Below are 20,302 nucleotides of genomic sequence, written 5' to 3' on the forward strand. Positions count from 1 at the left end.
GAATTGGGCATCAAATGAAACAATTTGTATTTCAATTATTTTAAGGGCCTTTTCATTTCAGTGCTAGAAACAGCAGCTCCTCTTTCTGAGAATAAGTCAGGGAGGTTTGAGAGCTGTAAGATCTGCAAAGGAGTCATCAAGGAGGGAGGATACACCCATGAATATTAAATAATGCTCCAGGAGTTTACAACTCCCTTGGCCTTTCTGTTAATGAAGTCTGAGGAGATTCGAGAGCAAAAGGGAGAGGAATATCTTGAGAAGATTTCTGAGCTAATTTCCACTGAGCCAGGCATCTGCAACCCCGGGGACACATTCAGTCCTTCCCAAAGGACAGAGCCAGCCACAACAAACCTCCCCTTGTCACAGTCTTGCTGCATCTTGAGGTGAATCCCTCCTTCCCCTATGCAAGCGGGACCAAGACAGCAGACAAGAGGACTTTAGGTTGCCCCTGGATTAGCTCACAGAGAGGAAAACCCTGCCATCCCTCCATCCCAGTGCCCCACTTGCCTGAGGAACCTCATTTCTTCATCCTTCTTCTCGTCCTCGCTGATGATCTTGGAGGTGGTGACGCTCACCTCCACGCCGTCCACCACGAACTTGCGGGTGCGTTTCAGGGTCTTCTTGTGCATCTGGGAGTCCTGGGGTGGGCAGGGAGGGAAGGAGGGGCCCGTGAAGCAGCTCCCCAGGGCTGCAACAGCTGGACTGGAGCCCTCAGAGCAGTTTTAATGCTCTGTTATTCACGAGGAACACACAGAAGGAAACCACATGGAGCACAAACCATCGGTGAATTTGGAGGTCCAGCCTGGCTGCCAAACCACGGAGCAGCGGGACTTGCACCCTGAAGAAACCTGACCCACCTCCCAAAGACCCTCCCTCACCACAATCTGACACGGCTTACTCCCTGAAAAACCCAAAAAAACTCCTTTCCCCTCCTAAAGGGCCAACTCAGAGAGCAAATCTCTGTGTGGCATCGTATTCCTCCTCCTCAAGGATTCCAGGTGTCCTGGAAAGGAGGAGGAGGAGGAAATTCCTGTGCAAGAGCATCACATTTCCAATCATTAGGGATTGCAGGCTGCTCTGGGGGATGTTGGCTCTCCAGCTCCCAGCAGGAGGTGGGGAAGGTTTTGCCAAGAAAGGTTTTTAGGCACGTTTCTGTGCCGGGAAGTTCTCACTCATGCAGGCAATGTGACAAAGATCTTGTGCAACACATCCCTCTGCCCCCTCAAGTCACAGCATTTCTTCTCCTGGAGCTCAGCAAATACCATTCCAGTTATTTTGCCTCTTCCTCTAAGCCCTGCTGACCTGGGCAGCTCCAGGTCAGGCATTCCCAGCCTCCAGGAAGCTTTAGCAAAAGCCAAGAAGCCTGGGAGGTCTTTGTGCAGTCCCTGCTGACACAAACCAGGCCAGATGTAGGGCAGGTTGGGAAAATTGAGAGGCACAAGCCCAGATGAACTTTTTCCTGGGATCAGGTGTTCTAAGGAAGAGCGGCAGAGTGATGGACTATGGATAAAGTTTAGGAAGCCCCCCTTGGGGTTTCACCCTCGAGCAAGGCCAAGTCAGGGTCATGGCGTGGTTGCTTCACACAAAATAGACACGAGACACCAGACTTCCCCTGGATTTCAGTGGCCTGGCACAGAAGAGGACACACGAACCTTCAGCAGCTCCACCAAGAGCTTCTCCTTCACTTGAGGACGTGCCACATCCCCCTGGCACAGCTCAGCCCAGCTGTAAATGCTGGGCTGGCCTGAGCCCAGCTGGGGCAGGCAACATGGAAAACAAACCCTGGAAAGCTTTCCCTAGGGAAGGGTTCCTCCCTCCTCCGTGTTCTCCAGCACCCCCTGGCACCACTCTCACCTTGAGGGAGATGGAGCCGCTCTCCCTGTTGAGGGACAGGTCAGCAGACAAGGAGATGGTGAGGTCCATGCTCTCGGAGGCCGAAGTGCTGCCGGAGTCCGAGTCCCTTTTGGAGCGGGGGAATGGCCCCAGGGGCTCCAGGCTTCCATTGGCCAGCTTCTCCTCGCTGAAGTTCTCCAGGAAAACACTCTCTGGTCGCTCCACGATGCTCTTCCTCTCCCCGATGCTCTTCCTCTCCTCAATGCTCTTCCTCTCTCCAAGGCTCTTCCTCTCTCCGAGGCTCTTCCTCTCCTCAAGACTTTTCTTCTCCTCAAGGTTCTTCCTCTCTTCAAGGCTCTTCCCCTCCCCGATGCTCTTCCTCTCTCCAAGGCTCTTCCTCTCCTCCCTGCCCGGCCTGGCCTCCTTGTTCCCCTCCGCTGAGTTTCCCAAATGTCCCGGCTGCAGGATGATGTCCGGCTTGTCCTGGGTGGCCGAGGAGGCCGAGCTGGGTTTTGTGGAGTGGTTGCTCTCCAGTTTGTCACTGTCACTGCTCATCCCTTTGTCCGAGCCTCTGTGGCTCTGGCCCTCTGTGGTGTCCTTGCCAGTCCCCATGGAGCCGTTCACAGCTTTGGGCAAGGACGAGTCCGGAGGTTTCTCCCCATCAAAACTCAGCTGGCTCACCTCGGAGGGGTCCCGCTTGTGCTTCCCAGGGGGCTGCAAAGACAGGCAAGGCCAGAGTTGGTTGGGTTTGGCACCACCACTCAACACAACTGCAAGGCCTACAAGGCAGAGCAAAGTCACCCCCAACTAAACTGGGAGGAAATTTCCCTTTTAGGACATCTGCCCTGGCATGCTTCCATCTTTCCCCAGGTTTGTGGCTCCAAGGATCCTGGGTGGAAGGAAGAGGATCAATGAGAAAGCCCCAGAACGTGCACATCCTTAACAGGCAGAAGAGGAATTTGCACACCAAACTCCTTTTCCCATGGCTAACCCCACTGTGGATGAGGCACTTCCCTTTGTGACAGAGGAGGGAGGTCGAGACATGTCCCCAAGCAGCTCTGAGATGTCCCCTTCAAAGAGCCAAGCCCAGGGGCAGATCTGCCCAGCTCCCTCCTCAGGCTGGTGGTCCCTCCACATGCTGCTGGCTTTGCTTCCCCTCCAGTTTCTCCAGCCTGCATCAGGGCTTTTTTTCCTTTTTTTTTTTTTTTTTTTTTTTCCCCTTTCCCTTTTGGTTTTTAACCACTTTTCATGAGCCCCTCCTGTGAGTGGGCACCCCCCAGCACCATTATTTCTCCATGCCCTTGGCAGCCACCAACACCCAGCCCTTCCCTGGCCAAGCAACCACTCCCCCTCCACCTGATGTGACCCAAAACAGTTTTTGGAAGCTGAAAAACCCGCCAGGTTCTTTCCCCCAGCACAGGCACAGTGGTGAAGCAGCTCACCGAGGCCGACTCCGAGGAGTCATCCTCCTCTGCTTCATCCCGACTGTCCTCGATCTCCTCCATCACCTCAGCCTTGGCCTCGGCCACCAGCTCCCGCAGGGCCCTGTTGCTGCTGACCTTGCTGACGAAGGGATGCTGAAAACCGAGCACAATGAAGATGTCAGGTGGCCAAAGTCACACCTTGTGAGCCCAAGGATGACTTCTGGCTTTCAAAGAGCTGAGGGTGTGGCTCCTTCCAGTGTCACTGGGATTTTACCCCCAGAGGAATTCACAGGACAGAAGCGGGGCTGAGGTTCAGGGCACGCTCTGCACACAGATGCTCCCCAAAGCTGCTTTACCCCCCCCAAAAAAAGCAGCAGCAGCATTTAAACAAGAGGACATGTGCCCACAGAATGTCACCAGGAGCAGGCTGCAGGATCCCTGGGAGCAAAGGGAGCTTGGGGAAAGGTTTAATTGGAATGGGGCTGGAATCAGGGCTCACAGGGGAATCACAGTGCTCACAGCGTTGGTGCTGAGCTGCACCAAAGGCAGGGCAGTCCCCGGGCTCTGTGCACCAGCACACAGTGAGGGAGCTGCAGCCAGCAGGGAACAGCAGCTTCCAGGTGCTTGCTGTGATTTTGGGAAGGAACAGGAGGAAAGGAATTGAATTTCACTCGGGGCTAACCAGCTACAGCCCAAGCTGGCTGCCACATGGGCGTTTTCAGGCAGCAGGAGCTGCTTCTGCCCCAGATGGTGCCCACGGGGGCTCTGCAGGTTGCTCCAAAGGGAAAAGCATTGCTGATCCTTTTTGGAGAGTTTTAATGGCTGAAAAGTGCTAGGAACTTTCTAAATGAGACAGAAATAATCTGAATCCGGTCTGGGGTCACTGGTCTGGTCCCTACCTCCAGCAGCTGGGCAGCACTGGGCCGGGTCTCTGGGTTCTTGTCCAGTGCCTTCTTCAGGAAATCTCTGAACTCCAGGGACCTTAAAACACAGCTGGTGGTGAGAAATTCAGCAGAGGAAAGGCCTCAAATAGCAGAGGGATCAGCTTGATCCCTCAGCAGGTTCTGTCCCAGCTTGCAACTGGCCATAATCAGCATTCTGCTCCCATGGGAAGCCCCGTGCTCAGCAATTCTGATTATTTGTACGAGAAGCAACAACAGGGCCAGGTCAGGGACCAGGTTTTGCCTTTAGCTGTGCTGGCAGCAGATGGTGGGGACTGAGCCCCAGCCCCCGTGCCCCAGGCACAGGCAGAGGCAGGGCAGGACACAGCAGCTGTCCCCAAAGGAGCCCATGGCAGGGGCTGCTTGGGGACAAGGAGCCATCCCCAGAGCCCCAGTGGGAAAGGGTGGCTGTGAAGGACCAGGAACCCCATAGGAGGGCACCCTCAGCCTGCAAAGTGCGGCTCTGAGCTGCAGAGCGTGGCCCTGATGTCACTTCTGGTTTCTGGGCAGCTCCAGAGGCAGCGTTCCCACCCTGCCTGCTGCCTGGGACAGTGGCTCTGACTGCTGTGACAATGCTCTGACTCCAGGGCTCTGCCAGTAATTTGCTGCTGGCTGACCTGCAGCAGCTTTCATGATTTATAAATAAGTAAATTAATAAAATAAATAAAGAAATTAAAATTAACTAGCTAGTTTTCTTTAAATTAACTGGCTGGCTTTCTTTTACATGCAGAAGTGGCTTTCCGGACTTCAGGGAAAGCAGCTCTGGAGCTCTTGGCCATCTCCAGCTTTAGAGAAACTCTGTCTTTCATACAGAGAGGCTGCTTTGAGGACAGCCAAGAGATCACCCCTGGTTTTTGGGGGTCTGTGGGTGGGCAGCAGCTCTCCCTGTGCTGCCTGGACCCTGTGAGCACAGTGTGAGCATCCTGCCCCCAGCCAGCAGTGCCTTCCCAGCCCCTTGCAGACAGCTGGACCCGGAATACACCTAAAACCCTACTCAAATTAAAGAAAACTGCTGAAAACGACTGGTTTTTCTCCGTGTGTGAGCTGGGAGATGCTCCCTGTGCTGCCCCCTCACCATTTGGAAGGGCAGCTGAGCGTGGGCGGGTCGGACTTGGCGATCTTCAGCAGGACCCTCATGGGGTTGAGCTCGTGGTGGGGTGGCTCAATCTGGGCCATCTCGATCAGGGTGATCCCCAGGGACCAGATGTCAGCCTTGTAGTCGTAGGGAGTGTCCTTCATGGTCTCACACATCACCACCTCCGGGGCCATCCTGCGAAGGGCAGAGCAGGGCCGGGGTGATGCCGCTGCTGTGCAGTGCGAGCCCGGCAGCAGCAATTAAACCCTTCAAATAACCCACAGAGCTGCAGAAAACACAGCTTTTTCCCCCCAGTGCTGCAGAAAACACAGCTTTTCCCCCCTCCCAGCTCCGGGTTTCAGAAGCAGCAGCATCTTTTCCACGGGGTGCAGCCCCCTCCCTCCTCCGCAGAGCAGCCCCCGCAAACCCCCCGGCCGTTGACATCTGGCGCGGACGTTGCCTCAGAGCATCGAGGAATCCCTGCAATTCCACTCCTTCAGCAAGCTGCATGATTTAGAGGTTGTGTTTCTGGGGCAGGGACTCGTTCCCATGTGCTTGGAGAGGCTTCAAAGCCCCTCTCACCCCCGGGGTGTGGGGAGCAGGGAGAGGACACCCGTGTGACCCTCGCTCCGAGCCTGGAGCGCTGTGACCCCTCAGCAGCACACAGAGCTCCCACGCCACTGAGGCTCTGCTCAGGCAAGGAAAACCCCTGAAACGTGCAGCAAATGGCCAAGAATCCTCACCCAGATCCTCCCACCCTAAGGCACCGTGGTCCAACACACCCCAAAGCTTCAGAGCAGACCTGATTTTCAGGAGCGAAGCCCTTCATGAGCAGGGGACTCACCAGTAAGGGGTCCCAATGAAGGAATCTCGCTTCTGCAAGGTTTTCATGTTCTTGGCAGACACTCCAAAGTCAGCTGCAAAGAGCAGTAACATTAGAGGCCGGAGGAAAGCTGAAAAACCCTTCTGAGTTAGCACACTTGGCTGAGACACAGACTGGAAAGCAAACAGCACACACTGGAGGCAAGAACGTGATGCCACGGGCTGTGTCCTCCGAGCTGAGCATCAGGAATTAAACTTGGTTTGGGGTACGTGACCCCCAGGATTTTCCTCTCCCATGTACTATAGAACAAGCACAGCAATCCCCTCCTGCCAAACCTTACACGTCTAGGAGGAAATGGAGCTCTTTTCTGTGAGCAAAAGCAGCTCCATGGCAGATTTCAGGACTTATTTCTGAGCAAAAAGCCTGATTTTAGAGCAGAAAAACCAAAGTGCTGTTACATTCCTCCATAGCAGATTTCAGGACTTATTTCCGAGCAAAAAGCCTGATTTTAGAGCAGAAGAGCCAAAGTGTTGATCCATTCCTTCTCTCCCCTCCAGCCACTGCAAGAAGCCTCTCCCTGAGCTGAAGTCAACCCAAATTTAGCTGGTCAGACCTGCAGGGGGTACTGAGCCCACTCCAGGTGGGTTTGCTCTCTCCAGGACAGCCCTGGTGGCAGCTGGAGGAGCTGTCACCCATCCCCAGCCTGAGCTCCGGGTGTCCCTGCCTGGGGGTCACCCTCTGAGCACCTCCTGCAGATAAATCCACCCTCTCCTCCCCCAGCAGGTCGTTGGGTGCCGACTGAACTCCAAAGCAGAGCGAGCTGGCGAAGGAACCCTTTGGCAACGCTCCCCCTGTCACCACCAAACCTGCCGTGCAGATAAGAGGAATTCTTCCAGCTGCCAGCCCTGCCAACTGGCACCCCTGCACAGGATGCTCAGCGGGCCAAACCACACAGAAATCGGGTTCACAGAGGGATTAAACAAACCCAGGTCATGCTTTTTCTCTTCAAGCCAGGTCTTATAAGCTCTCAGAGATAAGCATGATGCCCTCGATAGCTCAGCTACCTCAGGTGGCATAAAGAACCAGGATGGCTCCTGTGACAGTGTTGGAAACAAAAAGTTTTTAAGAAAAGGCAAAACAACAAAGCTCTTTACAGAGAAAAACCGAGCCAGGGCAAGAGGTTCTTGCTCCTGCTAAAACACTTCACAAAAGCGATTTACTTCTTTTGTTCTCTTCTTTTTCTAGTGAATTGCTTAAGATACTTTTTAGCTTCTGTGCATTTAGCTATCCTTAAGTTTCAAGTGAAGTCCCCAAAGTCCTATGAAGTGTCATTTAACCAAACTGAAGAAAGAAACTTCTAGGCTTTTTTCCTTTTTAAGGAGACAAAGGGTAACTTGTTTACTCCATCAACAAGGGGCACGTTCCTACACTCAGGGAAATAAAACCCATCGGGGCCCTGAGCGTGGCTGTGCCCTGGGGGCTCCGTTTGCCCTTCCCTGGAACGAAACCTTCCCCTCCTTGTCCTGCTGCTCCTCTCGGGCAGCAGAGGAGCATCCCTCAATCCCAACGCACTCAGGGACATCCACACCCTACAAATCCAGCTCCAGCTGTCCTTGCTGGAGTGTGGGGTGCTGCCATTCTCCTGCAATAGAGACTGCATTTTAGGGGGATGCAGCGGTGACCCAAGGAGACCTGCTTCAGCAACCACCAGCACAGGAATGGCAAAACCAGAGAAAAGCTGAAGAAAGAATGGTGATGCCCTCTGTCTTCAGGAAGAAAATGATCTCTGTTCCTAGACCCTTCGCCCCAGGAGAAAACAGGGGGGACTGTGGTCCCAAAATGAGAAGCTGAACTGTTGTGCCTTTTAGTCCATAACAAAGCATCCTTAAAAAAAGCCCTACAGGCAGTCTGTCCATGCACAGTAGTGAGAGCACTGTGACATGGAAAAGAAAAGTATCACACTGGCAGATGTGGCATGGAAACACAGGAAGTGGCAACTGTGTTTCCTGGGTGGGGGGCGGTCTATAGCGCAAGAGAGACTCCTCTCTCCCTTAATAGACTAAGTATTGATTATCTGAAAAGTAATAATTTAATCAAGAATCCCGGGCGATGTTTCATAGTAGTTGTTTTAGAAATTGGGAAGAGAAGGAGTGTTTTAGAAGGTCCTCATCCTAGATTTAGTGTGTGTATCTTCTATAGCAGTAGTAGTTTAATAAAGTTTTTTTTTTTTTCCTTTGTTATTAAGCTTAGGCCTGCTCTGCTCTGTTCCTGATACCATCTCACAGCATTTATTTAGGAAAGAGTATTTTCATGAGGACGCTGGCATTGCGCCAGTGTCAAACCATGACACACTGACTCACCCAGCTTGATGTCCCCATCCTGGGTGAGCAGCACGTTGCCAGCCTTCAGGTCCCTGTGGATGATCCTTTTGCTGTGCAGGTAGTGGAGAGCTTCCAACATCTGGCGGCAAATCACCTGGATCTGAGGCTCAGTCAGGCCCCGGTCCAGCTCTGCAGGGAGGGACGGGGGTGTTAAACAGCACAGGGATGAAGGGATGCTCACCTGAGCTGCAGCAAGGCCCAGGTTACCCAGCAGAGCGTGGCAAAGCCACTGTCCCTGTGTCAGGGCAGCAGGGGACGATGGAAATCGGCTTGTAAAGGTGATTTATTCCCTAAGCCAGCACTTGCAGCAGAATTTCCACCTCTTGGAGCTGCTGGCTCATAGCTCCCTCCTGGGAATGGAACAGTGGGTGAGGGGGACGAGGAGGGAGAGCCAGAAATGCTTGGGATGGGGTCTGAACTGCAAACTCCCTGAAAATTTGGGAAGACAGACGAGCTGGGTCTCAGGCAGGTGCTGTGAGAGGAGGGAGCTGCACTGGGCTGCAGGACAGCAGGGTCAAACACAGGCACGAACATCAGCAGCCCTCATTCCCCAGGGAACAGGGGAACCAGGGAATGATCCCTGCCGTGGAGGAGCAGTGCAGCCCCCTAAACATCACCAGGGACACACCACTTCCCAAGGGAACACGATTTCAATGCTCAGCAGGCTTAAATGCATCCCTCCCCACTGCTCTGAGCTGGTGTTTTGGGTAGCACCAGTGCCAGAGTTCAGGGAGTGTTTGGACACTCTCAGGCACACGATGGGATTCTTGAGGCTGTCCTGTGCAGGGTCAGGAGCTGGATTTTGTGTGTCCCTTCCAGCTCGGGATGTTTTGTGATTCAGTGATTCTATTTCTGGTGCTCACAGGGACAGGCCTGCCCTCCCTGCTGAGCTCTGCTGGGCCACCTCCACCAGCCCAGAGTGACAGCTCTGCAGAGCATCACCCCTCCGGAGTGCCAGACTGCCCTCCCTCCCTGGCCAAGCCTCTGCAGTGCAGATCCCTCCCCCAGCAGAGCAGAGCAGAGCAGGGCTCAGCCAGCACCAGATGGGGCTGATGGAGGGACCCCAGCAGCTGGGACAGATATTTGTTCAGAGCAAGGATCTTAACCACAGCCTGGGGGTGCTGGGTCAGCCACTTTGTTCCTCCTTTGCTCACCAATCTGGGAAAAGATGATGATTCTCACCCTCCATCTGGCAAAAAGAAGTTCCAGTGGGCCACAGGTTTTGTCCATAAGATTTTGGAGGGCAAACCCCAGCTGCTGGTGGGGATGGGGAGGTGGAACAGGCAGCATTCAGCATTTCTGAAATGCTGGGATTTACTAATTCTGAATTTACTAATTCTGGGAGCATTCCTGAGCTCCAGCTCCTCCTCACCCTCACTCAGGGGTCACAGAGCTACAGCCAGGCTGTTCTCTCATGGCTTTCTCTGCTGCCCCTGGTGCTCCTCCAGAGAGGAGCCACGAGTGCTCAGGAGCATTTTTATGTCCTCAGAGATGGGGTGAACACCCCACTGCTGAGGTTCTCCATGGGGAAGGCATCATTCCCTCCAGAACTTCAGGAAAGGGGTTTTTCCAGGCAGCGATTTGGAGCCGCTTTAAAGAAGTTCCCTAAAGGAGGGATGAGGTTTAAGGGCTGAGCTAAAGATGATAAATTTGGTTCCTGGAAATCAAAAGCAAGCAAGGCCTCTGGGAGGATCAGGGCTGACAAGGAGGAACCCCCAGGGAGATGTGGCTCTGTGCCAGGGCTCCGGGCAAGGTGATGTCAGAGAATCACATCTGCTGTGCAGAGGGGATGTCACCCCAGGGTCACCCCCTGAGAGGGGCTGTGCCACCAGCCAGGGCTCTCTTGGGGTACAGCCACCCATCCCTGCTCCCAGCAGCTCTCCCTGGGTGGGAGGGAGGAGTTGGAAAAGGGGAGATTGCTGCAAACTGCAGTTTGGCAGAGCTCTGCTGCCTCGCCAAATGGCTGATAGCGTGCGGAGAAGTCAGCAAAAAGATCTGGGGAAATTCACCTTGACAGGCGCCCAGCTTCAACATCTCAGCCCTGCTGGGAGCTGTGGGAACGGGATCCCAGTGGCCCCAGCAGACAAATAGTGAAATTCAGCTTTCCCCTGCAGCTAGACTCTCCCTTCTCCCCACGCCTTGCGATCTGCTGATCCCAGCAGCGATTAAATCACAAAAGGACATTGAAGCAGCTCAAAAACTCCCCCAGGGCTGCCGCGCCTTCTGCTCAGGGGACGAAAATAGGCAAACTCCTGGGAGAGAAAGGGCAGCTGCGGCACCCATGCCTGCCATCTGTCTGAGGGCTGCTCCTGGTGCCAGGAGGCTGGAAATGCCCAGTGGGCATCGCCCCGGGCACAGCTGCACTCACCCAGCATCGTGGCATCCACGGCCCCGCCGGGGCAGAACTCGATCATGATCTGGGGGAGCAAACAGAGAGTTAAAGCCAGGCCTTGCCTCAACTGGGGAGAGGGAGGGAAGGGAGGAGAGCTGGGTTTGATTCCCCAAGCTGCCCCTCAGCCCCACCCGGGCTGAGCCAGCTCCCCTCGGGCACTGCAAGGAGCTCCGAGCCCTGTGGCATCCTGTGCCACACTCTGCCCACCTCCCAGGGGCCCTCCCGTGGCTGGGACACCCCCAGCAGGGTGACCCTCCCTGGGACACCCCCAGCAGCCCCGTACCTGGTGCCCACCCCAGCAGCAGCTTCAGGATTTCGAGCTGCCCCCATTTCCATCCCTTCCCCTGCCTTGGGGAGCCAGCAGGATGGGATCACTCTCATAGCTGCGAGCTGACGTGGCTGAGAGACATCAGGCAGGATTTTCGCTGCCAAGTGAGGGATGGGGAGGGCTCTTGTGTCTTTAGGGTAGGTTTTTTTTTTAGCTGGTTTGATTTCCCCACATTGCTCAGTGGTTCGTTGCTCTCTTATTTTGAGCACTTGGAGGGGAAATCCTGTCAATAAACAGGGGGAGCACATTCCCCCAGACTTTGCCATTTTTCCCCAGGGATGTGCAGAGCCCTGCCGGTCCCACACATCTGCTTGCCATCCCTCCCAGTTGCCCCCAGCACCTCAGGGATGCAGATCCTCCCCCCTGAGCCCTGCACAGGCTCAGCCAGAGCCGCCCCCGCCGGCCTCAATTCCCCGCTCCCCTCTGGGGCTGCTCGGATAAACTGATTACAATTTCAAGCAGCCAGGGATTACAGGGGACAAGAGATGCTTCACCTCTCCAACAAGCTCTTCTCCGTGTCGAGGTGACACAGGGCAGCATTCCAGAGTGCTGAAATGCCAGGGTTGACTCCGAGGACAGCGCCTGAGCAGTGTTTACAGCTCAGCTCTCCAAACCCATCCAGAGGGGGTCACGTTACTCAAAACTTTACTCCACGTTACCAGGAGCTCAGGGGAGAAGGTTCAAGCTCCATGGTTTAATTCTGCAGCTCCAGGAAAGCCACATCCCACCCCTGAGATCCCCTGCACGGGCAAGGGAAGTGCATTTATCACCTGCTGGGAGGCAGCTGCTTTGTTCTGGAGAGCAGGAGCAGGAGCTGGGATGCAGCAAAGCTGGAATTGCTCTGTGGGAGTCAGCCCAGGCCCAAGGAGTCACAGAGGGACCAACTGAGGTGACAAACCAGGAGAGGAGAATAACCAGGGGCCAGGGCTGGGGGAGCATTTGGAACAGGCAGGTGGAGAGAAACAACTGGGGGGAAGACACCTGAACCATTCCCACACCAGGAGAACCAATGCCCACCTGGCACAGCTCCAGGTAGAAGTCTGGCGGGAGGGATGGGGCCAGCAGAGCATCAGTGGGACGTATCAACGCTTTGTTGTTGTTGAATACCTTGGACCAGAGCATCAGCAGCGTCCTGAGCTCATGGAAAGGCAGGAATTGTCTCCTGCCATGGTCCCCCCAGGCAGAGAACTGCCCTGTGCCCCACTGCCACCCCAAACAGCTCCAGGAGCATCGTTTGAACCCATTATTTTTGTGGTGTTCCTCATCACATTCATCAGAGCAGACTAAAAGCAGCAGTGGCCACCAGCCCTTCCTGGGCTCCTCGGAGCAAACCTCACAAAATTCCAGTCAGGTTTGCAGCCTGGCAATGAGAAGACGAGGACCATCAGTCCCTCTGAGGCAGCGTGACCCCGTGTGTTTATCCAGGCACAGCAGGCTGCAGCTGGGCACTGGGAACACGGGAAACTTCCAAATATGCATTTTCAACAAGGGCAGAGATGCCAAAGAATAATTCTGGGTGTGGCCAGATGGTCCGAGCAGCTAAAAAAATAACGGGCTCGTTTCAGCCCAGAAAAATCCTATTTAAACAAACACAGCTGGCAATGTCCCAGATCTTCCTCCAAGCACATTTCCCTCCAGGAGCAGCGCCAGCCTGGAGAGCGTTTGGCCATCGAGGCAGGCCTGGTGACATCAGCAGCTGTGTGTGAGCTGGGAGCACCCACACCTCCTGCTGCTGCTGCTGCTGCTGCTGCTGCTGCTGCTGCTGCTCGGGGCCCTGCGGGGTCTGCAGGGAGCAGCCCGGAGCAAACATCCTGTTTCTAATGATTTCCTCTGCACAAGAAACCCAGGGACTTCCTCACCCAAGGCAGCTGGGGGGACACAGGGTTCCTGCGCCACATCAAAGCTCCTGCAAATCCACCCTCGGTGTTTTCGTCTCCAGCCCATTACGATCACCCCAAAATTCACTGGTAGCTGCATTTCTGAGTTATCCGAGCCACACAACAGAGTGGCAGCCACAGGCAGAGCCCCCAGGCCAAATCACAACCCCAGCCGAGGAACTCACAACCCCCTGGGCTCACTCCCAGCTCCAAGGGATGCTCTGGCTGCACACACAGGAACAGATTTGGGCAGCTGGGTTGAAGGAGAAAGGAACTTGCTCTCGCTACCTCTGAAAACCTTTGTGACAGTGTACATAAAATATGTTCAACGAAACCAAAAAGATCTGCATGCAGACACCACAAAACCTTTCCTTTTCAAAAAAAACCCCTTTGCAACAGGCAACATTAAATTTAAATTAATAAGGGAAAGTGCACTCAAGTTAAAGGGCTTTTCTGGTCACCTCCATTTTTCCCATGGCTCATCTTGATCCTGTGTTCACCACAGCAGGATCTGGAAGCATTTTGGGTCTGACATACCAGGACCAGCCTCTCCTGCCCAGGCACCGAGGTGCCCCCCAGGTGGCACCGAGACCCAGCTCGCTCCTCCTACCCCGGGCAGGACAGCTCCTGCCTCCTGGGCGTGTCTGACCGCCTGGAACTTTCTACATGGCCAAAACAAAAAGGAAAACCACGCATAAAAAGCTTATCTCGAAAGATAACGTCACCAAACACTGCCCGGTGGCCAAGGGTGGGACAGCTGCTGGCCCCAGCAGGGTTCGGCTCTTACTCACCCCGCTGGCACTCAGACGGCAGTGCCCACAAACCCTTCCCTGGCAGAAAAGCCTCTGCAAGCAGAAAAGTGGAAAACAAAAGCCATCAGCTGGGAAAGCTGGGGGCAGCTCCTGCCAGGGGTGCCCCTGGGTGCCCGGCGCTGCCCACGGGCACCGGAGGCCACCAGGTCCCCTGAGGACAGAGCAGCCCTTGGCTGGCAGCCCGGGCACTGGAGGTGAGGGCTGCCTGCAGGCTTTCCCTGGGGCTTTGGGGTGCCAGAGGGGCTCCAGAGCTCGCAGGGCCATTCCTGTGTGGGGGTTTTGTTTTCTGCTGGTGTTCTGAATATCTGTGAACACACATGTGGTCCTGGTGAAATCCTGTGCTGGGTGTGGGTCTGCAGTGCACCCCTGCAGCAATTTAGGAATCTCATTAAGAGCCTTCAGGAGGTCATGGAAAGGGTTTAGAGCCCTCTGTCCATCATTTGTGGGACGGCTGTGTGGGCAGGAGGGGGGACATGGGAGGGTTGGAGAACATGTCACATGCTGGGAGATTGCAGGAGCTGGAATTGTCCAGACTGGCTCTGGGGATTTTGGGTTTTATCTCCCTTAAAAAATTAGTTTTAGCTTGGGGGTCCAGTGCAGGATCAGGAGTTGGACTTCGATGGGTCCCTTCCAGCTCAGGGGATTCTGTGACACCGTGACAAGAACTGCAACCCCCAGCACCCCGCTGCCCCCAGACCCAGCCTGCCTGGCCCGGGAGCTGCAGCACAGCTCAAACCCCTCAGCGATTTCCTCCCCTGGTCCTCAGCAGCCTTGTTTGTGTGAGCAGCTGCTGGAAGCCACAGCATCCTGCTGCCACGGCCACCCCCGGCACCCACGTGGCTCTGCCACGTTTCTGGGGCAGCTCTGAGGTGTCCTTGTCACCCAGAGCGGAAAGCACCCCCCAGCACAGCCTCGTGCTGGCCACAGGGGCTGCAGAGATAACAAAAACAGATTTGATAAAGGAAACCGTGCTCCACTTGCAGAGAGAGCTGGGGAAGGAAATGCTGTCGGGTTCCCTCCTTGCCACCCGTCACATCTGCTCCACCTTCTCTCCATCCAGACTGTGGAGCTGGCACAAAGTTCCCCGGGGTTTGCTGCCCCTGGCAGCAGGAATTTCCAGCTGGGTGTTTTCCAAATTGGAGCAGGGCATGGAAAAGGAGTGTCAGCCCTGCTGAGCAGCAGAGGGCTCAGCCCTGCTCCACGTGGGGCTGACACTGCAGGGACACCGCAGGGACACCACAGGGACACCACAGGGACACCACAGTGCTCCCCGGGCTGAGCTGGGATGGAGAGGAAGGAGCCAGATGTGCCCACAGGGGTGCCCCAGCAGGGCGGAGCGGGGCTTTCCCGGCATCACCACCCACTCCCAGGAAAAGCAGACAGGAATCCTTCACATCCAGCAAAACCACAACAAAGGGAAAAGGGAAAGAGCCAGAGCGAGCTGGGGGCCCTGGCTGGGGGCCAAACTTGGGACACATTTCTACTTCCCAGCTGTGCTGGTGCTGCACACAGGGATGAGCTGCCTGCTGTGAGAGAGGCACAGAACACTTACAGAAATTCCCAGCTACAAAACCTCCCTGCTCCAGGAGCTGTCCTGGCACTCCCCAGGCTGCCTGGCCTGCCCTCAGCCTCTGTCCCCATCCCTGGCCCTGCTGTCACCCTGCCTGTGGTCAGTCTGCTGAGCCCCCACTGCTGTGAGCTCAATCCCACCCTTCTTTCCACCACACCCAGGTGATGGGCACTGCTTCCAAAGTTGCCTCATCTGGGAGCCAGCAGCTTGTGAGGGAAGGAGAGGATGCTGCTCATGCGGGGCTACAGCACAGGGAGAAAGAAATCCCCTTAGGGTGAATTTTACAAAGCTGCTCTGTTTTTGTTTTTTTTTACAAAACTTGCCAAGCTCCCCGTGCCACCACTGATGGAGGTGAAGGTTTTGGCCACAAAATCTGGTGCCAGCCTGGTGCCTTCCTCCTGCTCCTCTACCCCAAACACAGGCAGGACACCTCACACCATTCCCTGGCCCTGCAGGAGGAGCCCCACGTGGGAGCAGCCCCCCAACCAAAAATATTCCCTGCCTTTGGCACAGGCACAGCGTTTCCCTCCAGTGCAACGAGCCCAGGACAACTGGAGGCTCCTCACACAGCCCACACCAGCACCCAGGCATGGCAAGAGTGCCCTGGCATCACAGGGGTGTGGGAAGCAGCAGGAAATGGCCCAGACCTGCCCGTGAGCGACACAGGAGTCACAGCAAGGCCCCTGCTCCCAGCACTGGGATCTCACCAGGGCCAGGCTGGCTCCTTCCCCAGCCCTGCAGGAGCAGGGGGAGAGCCCAGACAGCCTCGAGGGCTTTTGGGCTTGACTCAGAGCCTGAGCAAGCCCAGGAGAGCATCTTCCTGCAGCCCTCAGGCCTGGCTCGAGCAATGCAGGAGCTCCCTGCCCCGCTGCCCACAGCTGGATCACAGCTGGATCAGAACCTCCAGGAGAAGATCAGAGTGGGATCAGAACCTCCAGGAGCAGATCAGAGCTGGATCAGAACCTCCAGGAGCAGATCAGAGTGGGATCAGAACCTCCAGGAGAAGACCAGAATGGGATCAGAACCTCCAGGAGCAGATCAGAGTGGGATCAGAACCTCCAGGAGCAGATCAGAGCGGGATCAGAACCTCCAGGAGCAGATCAGAGTGGGATCAGAACCTCCAGGAGCAGATCAGAATGGAATCAGAACCTCCAGGAGCAGAACAGAGTGTGATCAGAACCTCCAGGAGCAGATCAGAGCAGGATCAGAACCTCCAGGAGCAGATCAGAGTGGGATCAGAACCTCCAGGAGCAGATCAGAATGGAATCAGAACCTCCAGGAGCAGATCAGAGCAGGATCAGAACCTCCAGGAGCAGATCAGAGCAGGATCAGAACCTCCAGGAGCAGATCAGAGTGGGATCAGAACCTCCAGGAACAGATCAGAGTGGGATCAGAACCTCCAGGAGAAGACCAGAATGGGATCAGAACCTCCAGGAGCAGATCAGAGTGGGATCAGAACCTCCAGGAGCAGATCAGAGTGGGATCAGAACCTCCAGGAGAAGACCAGAATGGGATCAGAACCTCCAGGAGCAGATCAGAGTGGGATCAGAGCTTCTGGGAGCCGCTCCCCTCTCCCCTCACAGCACTGGGGAGTGCAGGACCATGGGGGTGGATTTGGGGAGCACCACCTTGGCTTTTGAAGGCCATTTGGTCAGATCTCCTCTGTCCTTCACAGCGGGGCTGTGCGGGAGCAGCTCTGCTGAGCCTCCCCGTTATCTCCCCAGCCTTCCCCGCTCCCGGCCGAGTCCAGGGATTGAGTTTACATTTCGGAGCAGAGGGAGGAGGTGGCTCACATTCCTACACCCACTCAACCTGGCACCTTCCCCACCAGCCCCACTGCTCTTCACCCCACACGTGCCAAAGGGCCGGGAGAGCACGGGGAGCAGATTCTGCCAGCATCGCTCCTGATCCACCAGATGGGCTCACCCAGAGCAAGGCTGAGCTGCTCCTGCTCTCTGCTGGGGGCTGAACCACAAAATCCTCCCCAGCCTCATTCCTAGAGCCCCACGAGGCCAGAGCACCACCAAGACAAAAGGGGACAACACCCAAGAGCCACCGGGAGCTGCAAAAGCCACCAGCTCCGGCTGCAGCCACCAGAGAGGGCACAAAACAATCCAGAAGCCACCAAAAACCTCTTGGCCGCCCCAGAGCAGCACAAATGTCAAAAGCTGGCCTGACATGGCAAATATGCTGTAGGTGGAAGTGAAATAATTCCCTCTCTGTAAGAGAAGGCTCCAGGCTTGCCAACTTTCCCTCACGGACAAGGACACCATTCAGAGACTTTAAATATAATAAACCTTTTCTGCCCCCTTTTCTGGACAAAATAACCTACAGAGAAAAATATTTGAAATCAGAAATGAAAAAAGGCTGTCCCCATAAGGGGTGGGGGGAAAAAGACGCAGGGCAGGAAACGAGGAACATAAAGTTTAGAGAGTGTCAGAGTAAGAGAACTTTATGGAGAACAAAGTCAATACCCCTGGCGAAGTGCAGAGCGCCCTGCTGATCTTCAGGAAACTGGGGACAAGTTCTCCACATTTAAATCACTGCAAGATGACAAAATGTTTCCTTGGACTGCCCCCCACAGATGGCAGAAATACTCCCATTGCTGCTGCAATTTTGGCAGAACAAATTGAGTTCAACCAAATGGTTTTGTTGTTGCAAAAAAGCATCTTTTGCTGCTTGGAGGGCTGTGGGTGGGATCCCTTTTCTCACCAAGTTATCAGCATTTAGAGGCCACTGAGTTCACTTTGTTACGGGATGGGAAGCAAAACTCCAAGAATCATTTCAAATATAAATAGCAAAAGGGAAGAAGTTGCTGCTTCAGTGGGAAGATTCCCCAGCCCCAAGTGCCCCGAGTCTGTGTCAGCATCTAAAAGAGATGATGCATCTCAGAAGGGCAAAGCTCACGGTGAGAGCTGGAGTTTGACCCAGGACAAGGTTCCTGATGGCTTTTATGAAGTCAGCAGTTCCAGCACAGCCCCAGAGCCTCACCTGGCCACGAGGACAATTCAGTGAAGGGGTGGCAAAGGGCTTGACGAGTTTTCCACTCCTGCCTGGCATCTCCCTAGAAACAACAACCGTTTGTCCTGATCATCCCCAAATTCCCAGCACAGGGTGCCTGGATCCATCACACAACCTCAGTGTTGCTGTTGAACAGTTTCAGTGAGGGCTTTGAAGCCAATGGATCACCCCAGGCCACGAGGTCTGCAGAAGGACGTCCCTCCCTCCCTCCAAATGACAACTTTCAGGCCATATCTGAAACAGAATAAAGTTTAAACCTGCAAGCTATCCCTCACTGCAGGGTTTAGGCTGAAGCTGGGTTTCAAGGCGCTGTCTCCTATCCACGGGGAGTTCATAAATATTCCTTTCTATGCAAACACTGCTCCTTAGCATTCCCTTGGAGATCCAGCCAAGTGGGAACGTGGCTTATTGCAATTCAGTCCTAAACAAAGTTTTCAGGTGCTTTGAAAGCTGATTTGCCTATAAGGCTTCTTGTCTGCTCTGCTTTTCTTTTCATGAAACTCCGGCCTCACGTTATAACCCTGGACTGGGACTCAGCACCCAGGACTTATTCCCAAGTGCCATTTACCCCCTGGGGGAAACTTTAGGCAAATCCCTGTCTGTGCTTTCGCTCTCAGAGCCAGGATAATGACACCAGGTCTTTTATAAAGCATTCCAGGGTGTGCAGATGACAAGGCTGTGCAATCACAAGGAATTATTACGGCTTCAATAACCTCTTCATGCAACGTTATCCTGTGCAAAGGGAGGCAGACAAAGGTTTCTGTTCTCCTTTGGGCTGTCGTGTTGGTACCTGTAGGAGCACTCTTGAACTCGGCTGGGCTGTGGCAATTTGCCTGATACATAAATCATTTGGGGGGATTGCTAAAAATCATTTGGTTTCCCTGTGTTTTAAGGGAAAACCCCCCCAGTTTTACCCAGAATAGGATTTAGAGTGACTTGCCAAGAATGCTGAAGCTCACGTTCACAGCACGGAGGGGGCCCGTGGAACCTGCTGCCCAGATTTCCAGCAGAAGAAGATTTAAACCTCCAGGACTCTGGGAATGGCCAGGCAGAGAGAAGGGAAGGAGGATGTCACCCAGAGATGTGACCCACAGCATCCCAGCTGGCAGAGACACGGCCCCAAAGCTGGAGCAGAAGTGACCACCCACTTCAATTGTGCTACTCTGAAGAGCAAACTGCTGACCCTGGAAATGCAGGAAAGTGCCAAAAAGCCACTGGGCTGCATCACTTTTTCCACTTTGCAGCTCTGGCCAAGCTGAGGAGCTGCCCCTCAGGACAGGGAGGGGACACTGTGATGTCCCTGCTGCATTCCCAGCTCCCAGGGCCAAGCAATGCCCTGTCCCGATGCGTGCTGATATCTGCCCACACCTGCTCCTCTCCTACCCACCCTGCTGAAGTTCCTGGGGGGTGTTTTGCAGTTCTGCCCAAATTCTAGACTGGTAGGAATTTGGAAACCGGTCCAGCAAACCCCACCCCCACACTGGTTTTCCCAGCGGGGCTGATCCTGCAGCAGCTCCCGAGCCCTGCGTGTCCCAGGGAACTGCCAGATCCGGGGGGGATTGGGGTTTATGTTCCTGCAGCTGAGGCAAGGAGGAAGGGGAAGGATTTTTGTTCCTCCAGGACGCTGGTGAGCTGTTCAGCAGAGTTTGGGATCTCTTTGTTTTCCTGGGTTTTCCCTCGGCTACGTTCGACTCCCACCAGTCGCAAACAACAAAGTTCAAGAACTTCTGGGGGAAGTTTGGTACAGAGCTCCAGGAGCAGGAGGCCAAGTAGGAAGGGCTGCAGCTCTGCTGCCAAGTGGAGTTTTAAAGGGACACAAAGAGCC

At 54.9% G+C, this 20,302-nt stretch overlaps 1 protein-coding gene across 1 annotated transcript in view; it reads right to left on the reverse strand.

The window, feature by feature from the left end:
- STK10 (serine/threonine kinase 10) overlaps window positions 1–20,302 on the reverse strand; it is a 45,661-nt gene that overhangs the window by 9,135 nt on the left and 16,224 nt on the right. Inside the window, exons 3-10 of the mRNA XM_053956720.1 lie at window positions 10,846–10,894; window positions 8,457–8,606; window positions 6,118–6,190; window positions 5,274–5,468; window positions 4,157–4,238; window positions 3,276–3,410; window positions 1,855–2,547; window positions 508–638 (exon numbers count right to left, since the gene is read on the reverse strand). Coding sequence (XP_053812695.1) covers window positions 508–638; window positions 1,855–2,547; window positions 3,276–3,410; window positions 4,157–4,238; window positions 5,274–5,468; window positions 6,118–6,190; window positions 8,457–8,606; window positions 10,846–10,894 — 1,508 coding nt within the window. The remainder of the gene's footprint in view (window positions 1–507; window positions 639–1,854; window positions 2,548–3,275; window positions 3,411–4,156; window positions 4,239–5,273; window positions 5,469–6,117; window positions 6,191–8,456; window positions 8,607–10,845; window positions 10,895–20,302) is intronic.

This window comes from Vidua chalybeata, chromosome 15, assembly GCF_026979565.1.
Source record: "Vidua chalybeata isolate OUT-0048 chromosome 15, bVidCha1 merged haplotype, whole genome shotgun sequence".
In the NCBI taxonomy this organism is placed as follows: domain Eukaryota; kingdom Metazoa; phylum Chordata; class Aves; order Passeriformes; family Viduidae; genus Vidua; species Vidua chalybeata.